The sequence below is a fragment of the Typopeltis vanoorti genome, chromosome 13 (genome assembly GCF_054136105.1).
Source record: "Typopeltis vanoorti isolate ZY-2024b chromosome 13, IOZ_Tvanoo_1.0, whole genome shotgun sequence".
Lineage (NCBI taxonomy): Eukaryota > Metazoa > Arthropoda > Arachnida > Uropygi > Thelyphonidae > Typopeltis > Typopeltis vanoorti.
The window spans coordinates 102,545,981-102,559,171 of record NC_143561.1 but is presented as its reverse complement, the minus strand read 5'-3'; the positions used below and the strand labels follow the sequence as shown (position 1 = coordinate 102,559,171).

Genomic DNA, 13,191 nt, shown 5'->3' with positions numbered 1-13,191 from the left:
AGATTAATAATAATGTAAACTTAATCATGTAGTGCTGTCATAGTAACCTGAACACCCATCAGGGGTACATATCAGGAAATTAATGTATGATGGTGTGGAACTACAAAGCTGGTGATTATGGAAAGCTTATGAGCCAACTGCGAGCTATAGCATGGAAAGAGGAGTTGACTGGGAAAAATATAAATGCTGCATGGACACTGATCAACAGCTACTTAACAGTAGCAATGTCTGAGTATATCGCAAAGTAGAAAAAATTAAACAAGGTGGGAGAAAAATGGATGAATGAAGATATTAAGCAGGACATCTGGAAGAAGGCAGTGTGGAGGCAACACAACTGAATGTTGGTAATGATCAGTTGCATGAAGAGTAGAAAGAGCAACCCAGGAGGGTAACTTGGTTGGTTGGTAAAGGTAGCAAAAGTGCAACATGAGAAGAAGTTAGTCAATCAAGCTAAGAAAAATCCTAGGGAATTATTTTGATATGTTGCAAGAAGAAGGAAATATGAGGTTGATGCTAGTTGATATCACTGGCAGATTGGTAACCAATGTGTAGAATTTAGCTGAATTATTCAATAATCAATTTATCAATGTATTTCATCCTAGTGATCGCAATATCAGGAGAAGCTGGAGTGTAGAAGGTATGGCAGTGGAGGGACTGATGTGAATGAGCAGCAATATATGAGGAATTAAGTAAACTTGATACTAATAAGGCAATGGGATTTAACAGTATATCTCCACTGTCCTTGGGGTGGAATTAATGGCACATTTGGCATGAGTCTTGCAACAAAGCAAGTTCCAAAGGAATAGAAGGTGGGGGAAAATTGTTCCATTTCGCAAGGGGAAGTAAGACTAAGATTACAAATTACAGGCCAATCTGTGTCTGACGTTGTTGTTTAAGGTATTAGAGAAGTTGGGGAGTTGATAATAGCAGTATTCTTTATGATGGTCAGCATGGGTTTGTTAAGGGGAACTCATGTTTTAGAAATCTGCTTATGTATTACAAAGTAACAAAATTCACACAATAAAAGAGATGCATATACAGTGACATACTTAGATTTTTCAAAGGCCTTTGATAGATTGCCACATGGCAAGCTAGTAGATAAAATGAAACAGATGGGATTAGATAACAGACTACTCAAATGGATAGCTGACTGGCTGTCAGCTAGATATCAGCAGGTTGTGTATGAGATCCCCCCCAGAGAAGAAAGTCATTAGTGGAGTGAAACAGGGATCTGTTTTGGGACCATTATTGTTTAAGTTATACACTAATGATATTGGGGGCAGCTTAACTTGAGATGTGCAGCTGTTTGTAGATGACGTAAAGTTAGGAATGGCTATGAGAATTAGAGCAGATGTTGTTGCCTTGCAGGAGGTTCAGAATAGACCATGTGAGTGGGTAAATGAGAGGGACTATCAATTTAATATTGCATAGTGCAAGGTCTTGAAATTTGATAGCCAAGGTTGGGATGCCGAGTATATAATTGATGGAGAAATTTTAGGGAAGATGGAGGAGAGGAGAGATATGGGAATAATGGTGGACAGAGACTTGAAGTTCAGAGGTCACACTGCTAAAATTGTAAGAACAACTCAACAGATTATAGTAATAAAGAGGAGGACATTGAAATGCAGAAGCAAAGAGGCTATGGTTTCCATGTATAAAGCTTTGTTCAGGCCACCATGCACAGATCTGGTCACCTGGTTTTTAGGGGTGGGGGGTGAGGATGTATTGGAGAAGGTCCAGAAAAGGTTAACTAAGTTGAGTCAGGTTTATAGAATATTAGATATGAGGAGAGATTGAGGGAATACAATTTACAGGGCCTTGTTAATAGAAGAAGATGGCATATGATTGATTATAAGACATATAAGACATAAGTTGACATATAAGACATAAGTTGAGGGGTTGTTACATGATTAGCATGGAGAAGATATTTTATAGAGTAGAGGGAGGCAAGGGCAGAAATAGAGGCCCTCCATGGAAGCTGTATAATAAGGGTATTAGCACGGGAGTGAGGAAGCAGGTTCTTTGTGTGGAGAGTGATTGATGAGTGGAATGCATTGCCTGAAAGTGTGGTGAGTGCAGAAACTGTGAATGGGTTCAAGGAATGGTTCAATGATATTTTGGTATGAGAGCGTACAGACCTCCTGTGATGAGACCTTTGACTCTATGGAGGTCAGATGTGAATAATAAAACTCGATCAGTCAGAATGCTGATACATCATGAACAAAGAACAGTCTTTAACACATCTGCTCTCTCCAACCAAGAGACTGAAGAGGTTCAAATCCTGCTATCGGAAAGGATTTTTGTGATTGTCCTACTAATTCTGTGTGGAAAGGGTTCTGAAAACCCTACCACTTCTTCTAACAGATGGCTTCACTCCCAAATCCCAATGGCATAACAGGAGAGACTATATGGCATCAAACTGATGTCAAATGTGAATCACTAGCTACAGTTAACTCTTCACTCATTTTCTCACTTGTTTTAATTTCTTAACTGTGGAAGGGGAAAAGAGACCTTTTCATTTTTTTTACTTTATGGTTCAAGGCTTTTTTTTTTTTTTGATATTAAATGAACAGATCTACAAAATTCAGATAAAACCTAGTAAAATTATTTACTTAACATGTTCACAAGGAGAAGAGACAAATTGATTCATGTTGTACTTGGCCTTTAAGCAGGAGAGGAGAAATTGTCCAATGCTTTCTGTTTGCATATTCAGTATATATTGGCAGTTTAGTACTAGAATAAAAATGATCCTATATAGTGAAATACATCTTCCCTCCCTCCCCCCTACATGCACCATGCTGCACAGATGCAAACAAAACAAAGTAATTTTATTGTAGAACTTAAAACAGCACACAGACAAAATCAATGTATACTTATATTTAATGAAAAATAGAGCAATTAGAGTATTTTGTGTAATTAGAAACAACTGGAATGAACACCATACTATATAGTTGCAATGAAAAACAAAGCACAAAGTACAAGTTTTATTGCAGTATGAAATTACAGTTCTACTTGAGGTGCAGCTCACACGAGACACAGCCTGGTGTGACTGTGTTCATATATAAACATGAGAAGAATTTAAAATTCTAAAAATAGTTATATCAAATATCTTAACAATAGGCATAGTAAAAATGCAAATTTCATTAAATAACTAAGCATATTTGAATACTAGGTAAATGTGTAAAAAAAATTACTGAGTATCACAAATTTCCACATGTATACCACATTCATATGCCAAATCTCACTGTTTAATAGAGGTGCCAATAAGACATACCATTCCAAAAAAAGACATTGGTTTATATATACATACATATAGCATATTTTATTCACTACTTTTATGCCTTAAGAGTAGTTTAAACCACAAAAATAAGAGAAACGTTTTCTAGCTTACATGCCAATATTTGTATGTATGTGTGTGCATGCGTGCGTGTGTGTTCATCTTATAAACATACATACATATGTAGTTCACATAAGAAATAATATAAAGTTAACATGGTGATGTAAAACATGATCTGCTATGAATTAAACACAGATTATTTACTAATATGCAATGGTGATGTGTGGAGGGGAACGGAATCATCAGTTATAGGTACTTGGTAGTCTTGCTTGAGGCATAATCATCCATATTTGTTCTTTCTGTGTGTATGTGTGTGTGAGAGAGTATTTTGAGACTAATATCATTAAAAATAGCTGAAAAGAATACAAATGAATAAAGTTTACAAAATTCTAGAAAAAAAATTAAGGGAACAATTTGGAAATAAATGTGGATATAATTAAGCATTAAAAATGCAGAACTATAAATGTCATTAGCAATCTCTGTTTTAATTATTCCACTACTGAAATAATTTATTAAAGATAAACAAAGATTCAATCATTTACAAGCTTCACAATAATGCAGTCAACAATGATTATCAGACAAAAAAAAAGTGAAAAAAAAATAGCAAGTTTTTTGGTTAAGTGGGTGGAGGATCTAAAACAATACTACATTTTCTATAGTCCTATTCAATAAAGAAATAAACCATTACAAACATTTAAAAACAAGTGGAAATGCAACCCTGTTATCCCATGTTATAAGCCTCTCATTTATTTAGTGAGCCTCGAAAATGACCACTATGTATGACAGTAGTTACCTGTACCACCTAGAAGATGTTTACAAATATCCATTCCTGAGGTGGAATTTGAATCCATAGTTTATTGGTTGGAAAGTTGCTGCAGACTGAACAAACTTGACTTAAGTTTAGTGTATCCCACATTGTAATAGATTAAACATTGAACTCTGTGTTTTAGATTTTCAATGCATCCTAGATAGTATACAATGTCTAGGGCTCACCAATGAAAATCTAAAACACAGAGTTCAATGTTTAATCCATTACAATATGGGATACACCAAACTTCAGTCAAGTTTGGTCAGTGTGCAGCAATCAAATGCTCTACTTACATGCTTACACTGGCAGGTTAATAACCTAGATATATTCCTCAACCAACAGGAATCAAATGATCAGAATGGAGAAAATTACACTGGTATATATTCTACATTCCAGATATTAAAGAATAAAGAGAAAAATCACAATAACTGGGGGGAGGAGGTAAAAAAACATATGAAAGTCAGGTACATTATATTTTTTACCTCCTCAGCTCCAGTTATTTGTATATGATAACCATGCTAAGTCTGGTTATCATATACAAATGAGTGACAGCATAAAAGTGGGTTTTTTTGGAGTGGTTTTCCATTTTGTGTCTGGAGTGAGAACAAGATATTTCGTGATAGTAAAATCCTTGGATATGGCTGCAAAACATCATTTAACCAATGAATTCAGGTGTGAGCCATTGTTAAACTAAAGAATGGCCAAAGTCATGTGGAGGTAGCTGGATGTTTGCACGAGTCATTCTGTAGTTCACAAACTGAGGAACAAATTCTAACAGTCATAAACAGCATCTCGGAGACACAGTGAAGGGCCGAGGGCTACAACTGCCCTTGGCCTTCCTTCGAATTGTTACCAGATTAATGTGGAGATCTTTCATAGTAAAGAATGAGGCCATTCCTGAAAACTAAAACTGCAGGGGAGTGAGGAGTAGGTTCTATGCATGGAGAATTGCTAGTGAGCGAGATGCAATGCTTGAGTGTGATGAGTACAGAAACTATGAATGGGTTTAAGCACAGTTTGATGATCTTTTTTCATGAGAGAGTATGGATTGCTTGTGATAAGTCCTTTGACTTCATGGAGATCAGATAATAATAATAATAATAATACTGGGCTATTTATTCCAGAACTCTGTGCTTTGACCCACTCTTCCTCCTATACATTAGTGACCTTCTCTCACTGATTTCAAATCCTATCCATAGTTTTGTTGAGGACAGTACACTCCAGTTCTCTTTTTCATTGGAATGATTAGTTTCATGATCCTCCTTAACCAACGTCTTAATCACTGATCTCCTTGCCATTCTCAAGTAAGGTGAAGGTAATCTAGTGAATCAAAATGCTATCAAAACACTGTCTTATTTCTCAGAAGAAAGATCTTACTTTACTGTTCATACTTCTGATATATTTTCCAATTAGAATATTATCAGAAGTATGAGGATACTCCAATCTTGGATTGACTTTCATATCTAGCTTATCCACAAGCACATCACATCCACAGCTTCTTCAGTCTCAAAAAATGCTCGATATTCTTTTCATCCAAAACACTACTTCGCTTACCCAATCTCTAACACACTGTAACTCCCAAAATGAAGACAAAATCAGAATATTTTTCTCATATTTGAGATGGTGCATACACTGAAAACATTCCCTAAAATATTTTATTTATATCTAGGAAGGGGGAAATCTGTTTAACAGATATCCCTATCTCACAGATTCCTTTAAATTACTTTCTCGTAGATGCTGTGCATTATGTCTTTTCTATAGGTATTTTTATGGGTGATGCCCCATCTAACTGGCCATCACTGCTATTTCTTCACTCTCTCCTCTAATCATGTAAGAAATGAAAGAAAAGGTGGCAATTTTAAGGAAACTGTATGCAAATTAATAAATGGAAAACTATTTGGGAATAACATGGAACTGATGATGTTTGGAGGGGGGGGAGGCAATGGTTTAGGCATCTCAATTTAACTGAACTAAGAAAAACAAATAGCAGAGTTTCTACAATATCATTACTTATTAAGACCATTATATAAGATATATTTAAACCCTGATCATGAAGTAATTATTCACGACATCATAACCAGCATTGTTGGCATTTGCCATCTTGCTCAATTATGAGAACTTAAAATATTTGTGGGATCAATAGGACATGCACGATCATGCTGCTCAGTCAATACTATGATCTACAAACTTTACTGATAAAAAGGAACAATTACTTCAAGACTGCATGCAAGATCTTACATAGACTATATGTCAGTAGTATCCATAACATAGATCACAAATATTTTTATTAGTCAATTGCCAAGAACATATTCTCTTAAGACAGCAATTTTCAAGAACACACTTTGTTAAAAATTTGTGTGGTAGAATTCAAAGCAAGACACTGCTTGCATCCTAATAACATTACTAAAAGTACATCCATGCTTAGAAATACTTTGCTTGAATGACTCCATTGCATGGATAGAAATCACAAACGCAGATAATATGATACATGCTGTATGCAACCCTAATCAAACTCCCCCCACTATTATTATTATTATTTGGTACCCTCCATGGAGTCAGACTCATTATGAGAGGCATGCTCAACCAGCAACATGTCTATCATAATGAACTTTGAAATTATTTACATTATCTGCACTCACAACACACTCAGCCAATGCATTCCACTCTCTAACAATTCTCCACATAAAACATCTACTCCTCACACACTTCTTACAACTTCCAGGGATGGCTTCTTGTTCTTCCCCATCTTAACATCCACTCTTTTTATAATTTCTTCTGTAGAATTAATCTGATAGAATTCCTCAACTAACTTGAAGGTCTCTATCATATCTCCTCTTTTCCTCCTATCCACCAATCTCTGTAATCCACATTCTCTCAAATGCTCTTCATAGCCAACACTCCAGAGTATTATATCACTTTGATTATTTGTCTTTGAATCCTCTCTAGTGTTTCCACATCGCAATGAAAACTAAGTGACCAAATCTAGGGACAGTAGTCTATATGTGACCTAACCAATGCCTTATATAGAGGCACCACCACTTCCTTATCCCTACATGTCAATGTACTTTTTATCATAGCAACTATATGATGTATAGTCTTTGCAATACGAGCAATGTGCCCTCAGAACTTCAGTCCACTGTCCACCATCACTTCAAGATCCCAAATCTCATTCACTTCCTGAAGTACAGCTACACCGATATAGTATGTAGCCTTATCCTTGTATCCCAAAGTGTAACATCTTGCATTTATTAACATTAAAACTGCAACCCCCACTCATTTGTCCAAGATAAAAGTCTATTCAAATCTTCCTGTAGAGAATTAACATCAGCACTACTCCTAAGAAAAACAAATAGCAGAGCTTCTACAATAGCATTACTTATTAAGACCATCATATAAGATGTACTTAAACCCTGATCATGAAGTAATTATTCACAACATCATAACCTCCAAGGACTACATCAACAGAGGGTACCCCACTCTACTCAGCTATGCACATTTCTCCATCTCCCCCTACTACTTAATTAAGGTGGAGAATTACTTCGTAATTCTTGATGGTAGTAGTGTCATCACAACGACACTACTACCATCAATGCCATCTACCACCCATCATCAACAACAGTATTTTTTGTGTGTAAATTGCATGTGTTCTCATAGCTGATTTGTCTGTGTGGGGGGATGAAAAACCCAAGTGTCTGGGAGGGAAAAAACCCTGTTCCTTCTGTATAAGATTGGTAAACTCATATTCAACTGTAAAAGCCCAAAAGATCCCTCTCATCATGACGAGAATCACACGCAGGTCTTTTCCAATCGAAGGGCACAACGTTCTTTTGTTCTTCCAATTATGCTATGGAAGCATGTTGAATTCAATGCTTATGAAAAAGACAGTGCATATGTGCCTATTACTAGTTAGTATTCATCATAACAGTACTGCAAACATGCAGTAATTTGTGTTTTCCGTTTGCTATGCTATATGTCATGTTATGTTATAGTTATAATTCAAATCAAAGTTTACAGTCCTAATAAAATGGCTGGTTAATCTATCTATAACAGAAATACCAGCTTGTAAAAGTAAGTAAACATTATTATTATTATTATTGTACAGGCAACTCCATGAAGTCCAAAGACTCATTGTGGGAGACCCAAACTATTCACACACTCTATCATACCTATCCTTGAACCCATTAACAGACAAAGCACTTACAACTGACTCTGACAACCCATTCCACTCATTCACAACTCTCCAAACAAAAAATCTAGTTCTCGCACCCCTACTAACCACACCTTTACTCATCTTGCAGGGATGATCTCTTGTTCTGGTCTGTCTAGCCAAGTGCTGAAACATTTCCCTTGCATCAATCCTAATAAAATCGTTTAAGCAACTTAAATGTTTCTATCATATCCCCTCTTTTTCTCCTATCAACCAACTTCTGAAATCCACACACCCTCAATCTATCCTCAGAGGGTTCATTCCACAGGCCACTCACCATCTTGGTTGCTCACCTCTGAATCTTTTCCACTGCTTCTTAATTCCCCAAGAAACCCAGGATACCAGACTTTAGCACAGTAATCTATTGAGGCCTTATAAAGAGGAATAACAACTTCCTTATCTCTACTTGTTAGTGTATTCTTATAGCCAAGTAAATAATAAGTAACCTTAGCAATATGTCCTCTAAACTTTAAATCCCCATCTACCAACACCCCTAAATCTCCAGCTTCATTTATTTTCTGGAGTACTGTTCCATCAGTGTGGTATACAGCTTGTAATCTATTTGTCCCAAAACGTATAACTTTGCATTTCTCCACATTAAACTGACACCCATTATCTTTTGCCCATATTGATAGCCTATCTAATTACCCTGCAAGCTCTCTATATCACCTTGATTAACTATTATTATTCTACCTAATTTTGCATCATCAGCAAACAACTGAATATTTGCTTTCAGGTAATTTTGTATATCTTTTATGTACAAATTAAGCAGTTGTGATCCTAGCACTGAACCTTGTGGTATAGTAACATGCTTTTGAATTGATTCTGTCCCCTCCATCCACCACTTTTTGATATCTGTACAGCCCTCTTATCCAAATAACTTGTGTCACATTCATCCCCATTTGTTCTAATTTTCGTAACCAAGTTCTATGTGGTATTTGTCAAATGTCTTTGACAGAATCATCATGTAGACATTTCCTTTATCCAACTCAGCTGTTTTACTCTATTATAAAAAGTTAGTAAATTACTAAAGCATGACTGATCTCCCTTCACAAAGCCATTGTTCCCCTCATACAGTATCATATTTTTATCCACCCCTACTTGAATTCTCTTTTTGACCAATTTTAACCATACTTTTACCACCACACCTGAGATAAGATACTGATTGGTCTATAATTTGCTACTGCAGTCTTAGAACCTCCCTTATGCAAGGGAATTATTTTGCTCTCTTTCCACTCTCTTGGAATTCTACCAGAGCTGAGACTTAAATTAAAGAGCCTAGTCAATGCTTCAAATGAACAGCCACTCTCCTGCCTATCTCCTATCTTTTTGGCTGCAACTCATCTGCTACCATCAGCAGTACCTATTCCTCCAATCAGCATACTCGGTGACCAAAGCTCTCTCTAGAGCTTTGGTCACCGAGTATGCTAACACCTAACACCAAAAACATTTAGAACACCAAAACATTCTCCAGAATTTAATAACTACTCTTTTTTTTAGCACATCAAAAGCTGATACGCAACTAGAAATAACAGCCATTAAAACAATTAAAGGTTCTTGATTTCCCAGTTCACATTGAACTGAATGGATATCAGATCTACAAGGATATCAGACCTCAACTGGTCTGATATCCTTGTAGATTAGATTCTGATCAAGAACAGCATACCAGATTAAAAGTAATCATATTCATTTTAAATATTTCTTTTCTCCTAAACTCACCTGTACTTGGCTGATCCAAAATATCAAAGACTTTTCTCAAACTATTCATTCTAGCTTCTTTGCACACTAACTTGATATCAGCACCTGAATAATCTTTTGTTGCCTGAAATCAAATAAAGCTTGTTAATTAAATCCTAAATCCTAAAAAAATATGAATTCCATTTATTAGTGTGATTATAATATCCTTACCTTGAAAAAAAAACTTCTATTTAAATATGATTACATTTCTAATCATATTTAAATCAAGATAATAATATTCAATTTAAATAAACTGAAAGCTATTATCAAGATTTTTTGATTCTTCATTGCTTTTCCATGGTGTTAAAAAACTTAAACAAGAAATGATAAAAAAGATGCTTATTAACTGACTTATGTTTTGCTGAATATCAAACCAGTATCTTCAAAGCACAATTTGCATAGGAAACAATTCAAATTGTAACAGACAAAAGGACCTCAAGTTCTAATTTGGCACCCTCTAATGTTGCCTAAATAGCAGTTTTTTTGTTTTTTTTCACAGTTCTTGGATTAAATTGACCTAAAGATGTCTGTTTCCAGTCAGAAGATTACTTTAGCCTTACTTCCTAAAGTTAGGCAAGTGTTTCATACCCATTGCTATCTCTAAAAGTCTCTTCCACTTTATATAACAACTTTTATAACACACTGATGTTCTTCAATCTGATCCTGTGTGAAGGGCAGTTTAAATCATAGTCTATCAGTTCTGACTGGCTATAATGATGGTAACAAATCTATTCCTTATAACAGATCTTCCTTTCCATTCACAAGTCATTTTATACTCACAGAGTACTTTATATACTGCAGGATGAGAAAGAGAATGCTTGTCCATTGGTTGAACAAGCCTTGAACTTATTCACTGTCATAGCACCCACAACAGACTCTGGCAGCTTATTCCACTCATTTAAGACTCTAAAAGTAAAGAACTCAACTCTAACACCCTTGCCCAGCTTCCATAGATGTCCCCTAGTTCTCCCACCACCAGTCCTGATCACAAAAATATCCTCTGAATTAATCCTATAGAAACCCTTCAGCAATTTGAATGTCTCAATCATATCTCCACTCTTCCGTCTATCAACCAATTTCTGCAACCCACAAATCTTCAACCTGTTCTCATAAGGTTCATTCCATAGACCTGCTATCATCTTGGTCACTCGCTTCTGGATCCTCTCCATCAAGAAGAAACCTAGGTGACCAAATCTGGGCACAGTAGTCGAGATGAGGTCTTATCAAGGCTCGGTACAGAGGAACAATAACTTGCTTGTCTCTGCTCGTCAAAGTATTTTTCAACAACCAAGTGATCTGATGAGCTGATTTAGCCACTTTTGCAATGTGCCCCCTAAACTTCATCTCCCTATCCACCAACACTCCCAAATCCCTGGCCTCATCAATCTCCTGGAGTACAGTTCCACCAATGTGGTATACTGCTGCTAATCTTTTCACCCCAAAATGTATAACCTTACATTTTGCCACATTAAATTGACATCCATTCTCCTTAGCCCAGTCCTCCAAACTATCCAAATCATTTTGCAAAATTTTGACATCTTGTGAATTCACTATTGCTCTACCCAACTTTGCATCATCAGCAAACAAATGAACAGTTCTTTTCAGATCCTTTCCTATATTGTTAATGAACAAATTAAATTGTAGTGGTCCAAAAACAGAACCCTGCGGCACACCACTAGTCACAGGCCATCTTTTGGACTGTACTCCTGAATAAACTACTCTCTAATATCTCTCCATCGACCACCCTCCTATCCATCTCACCAACCCTATATCCATCCCCATATGCTGCAGTTTACTGATTAGAATTCCATGTGGTATCCTGTCAAAGGCCTTAGCCAGGTCCAGCGTATCACTGTAAACCCATTATCCTTATCCAGTTCAGCCATCACTGTGTTATAAAACTTGAGCAAGTTACTGAGGCATGATCTACCCTTCACAAAGCCATGCTGTCTCCCGTACAGTATCTCATTTTCATTAATCCATTCCTGTATTTTTCTCTTGACTACTTTCTCCAAGACCTTGACAACGACTCCTGATATGCTGATCGATCGGTAATTTGCAACAATAGTCTTGGATCCTCTTTTATGGAGTGGAACTATTTTCCCCTCTTTCTACACTTTCGGGACTAAACCAGACCGGAGACTCAGATTAAAAAAGATGGGCAAGGGCACTGATAATTCTTTAGCTGCTTCACGTAAGACCCGTACCAATATACAATCCCACAGATGTATTCACATTAAGGTTCTATAATAGACTATTCACCTCCACTTCATTCATCGCAATTCGGGTATAAACTAATGGTTCCTTCATTCTTTCAATGTCACCACCTGGATGATATACTCTTGCAAAGTGCTCAATCAGTAATTCCACTATATCGACTGATTCAGTGACCTCCTTACCATTGGCATTCCTTAAAATCATTCTGCCATGTACAGTTTTTTTTTTGCTTGCAGCATATTAAAAGAATTGTTTGGGATTCTCTTTAGCTTTCATAGCTAGTTTCCTTTCATAATCTGCTTTTGCTTTTCTTACCATACTTGTTACCCTTCTGGCCTGCGCTTTATACCGTTCGTGTGCCTGCAGGTCACCTTTTTCTTTAAATTCCCTCCACAGTTGTTTCTTTTTTTTGCAGCTCAAGTTTAATGATGTTATTCATCCATTTAATCCCTACTTGTTTTACTATTCAAACCCTAGGTATACAATCAGTCATAACCTTCTGTAAATGCTCCTTGACCACTTCCCATGCTCTATCGACATCCAGCCCTTGCAGTTTTACATGCCATGGCACTGAACCAAGCAATCTCCTAAGCTTGTCATACTTGCTAGCATGGTAATTCCACATATACCCCTGTCTTAATTGAAAATTCCACACCTTTAGCCACTTCCCAGTTCAAGACCTTATGATCACTCTCACCAATAGGTGACAACATGGTCATATCCATTACAGTCAAATTCTCAGATGCTATTACCAGGTCAAGCACTCTCAAACTCCTAGTATTTTCAATTACATGCTGTCTCAGATAGTTATCCCTTAATAATTGAATAAAATCCAGTTCCTTCCTCACTTGTCCTCTCCTCCTTCCAATCAATGTTACCATAGTT

At 36.4% G+C, this 13,191-nt stretch overlaps 1 protein-coding gene across 2 annotated transcripts in view; it reads right to left on the bottom strand.

Annotated features, from left to right (window-relative positions):
• Window positions 1-13,191, bottom strand: part of LOC150100422 (katanin p60 ATPase-containing subunit A-like 2) — a 279,460-nt gene that overhangs the window by 18,744 nt on the left and 247,525 nt on the right. For both annotated transcript variants that reach the window (XR_016549239.1, XM_090402560.1), the window contains one exon: window positions 10,072-10,174. Coding sequence is in view for 1 of the 2 variants with exons in the window: in XM_090402560.1 (XP_090258686.1) it covers window positions 10,072-10,174 (103 nt within the window). In the remaining variant the exon portion in view is untranslated. The remainder of the gene's footprint in view (window positions 1-10,071; window positions 10,175-13,191) is intronic.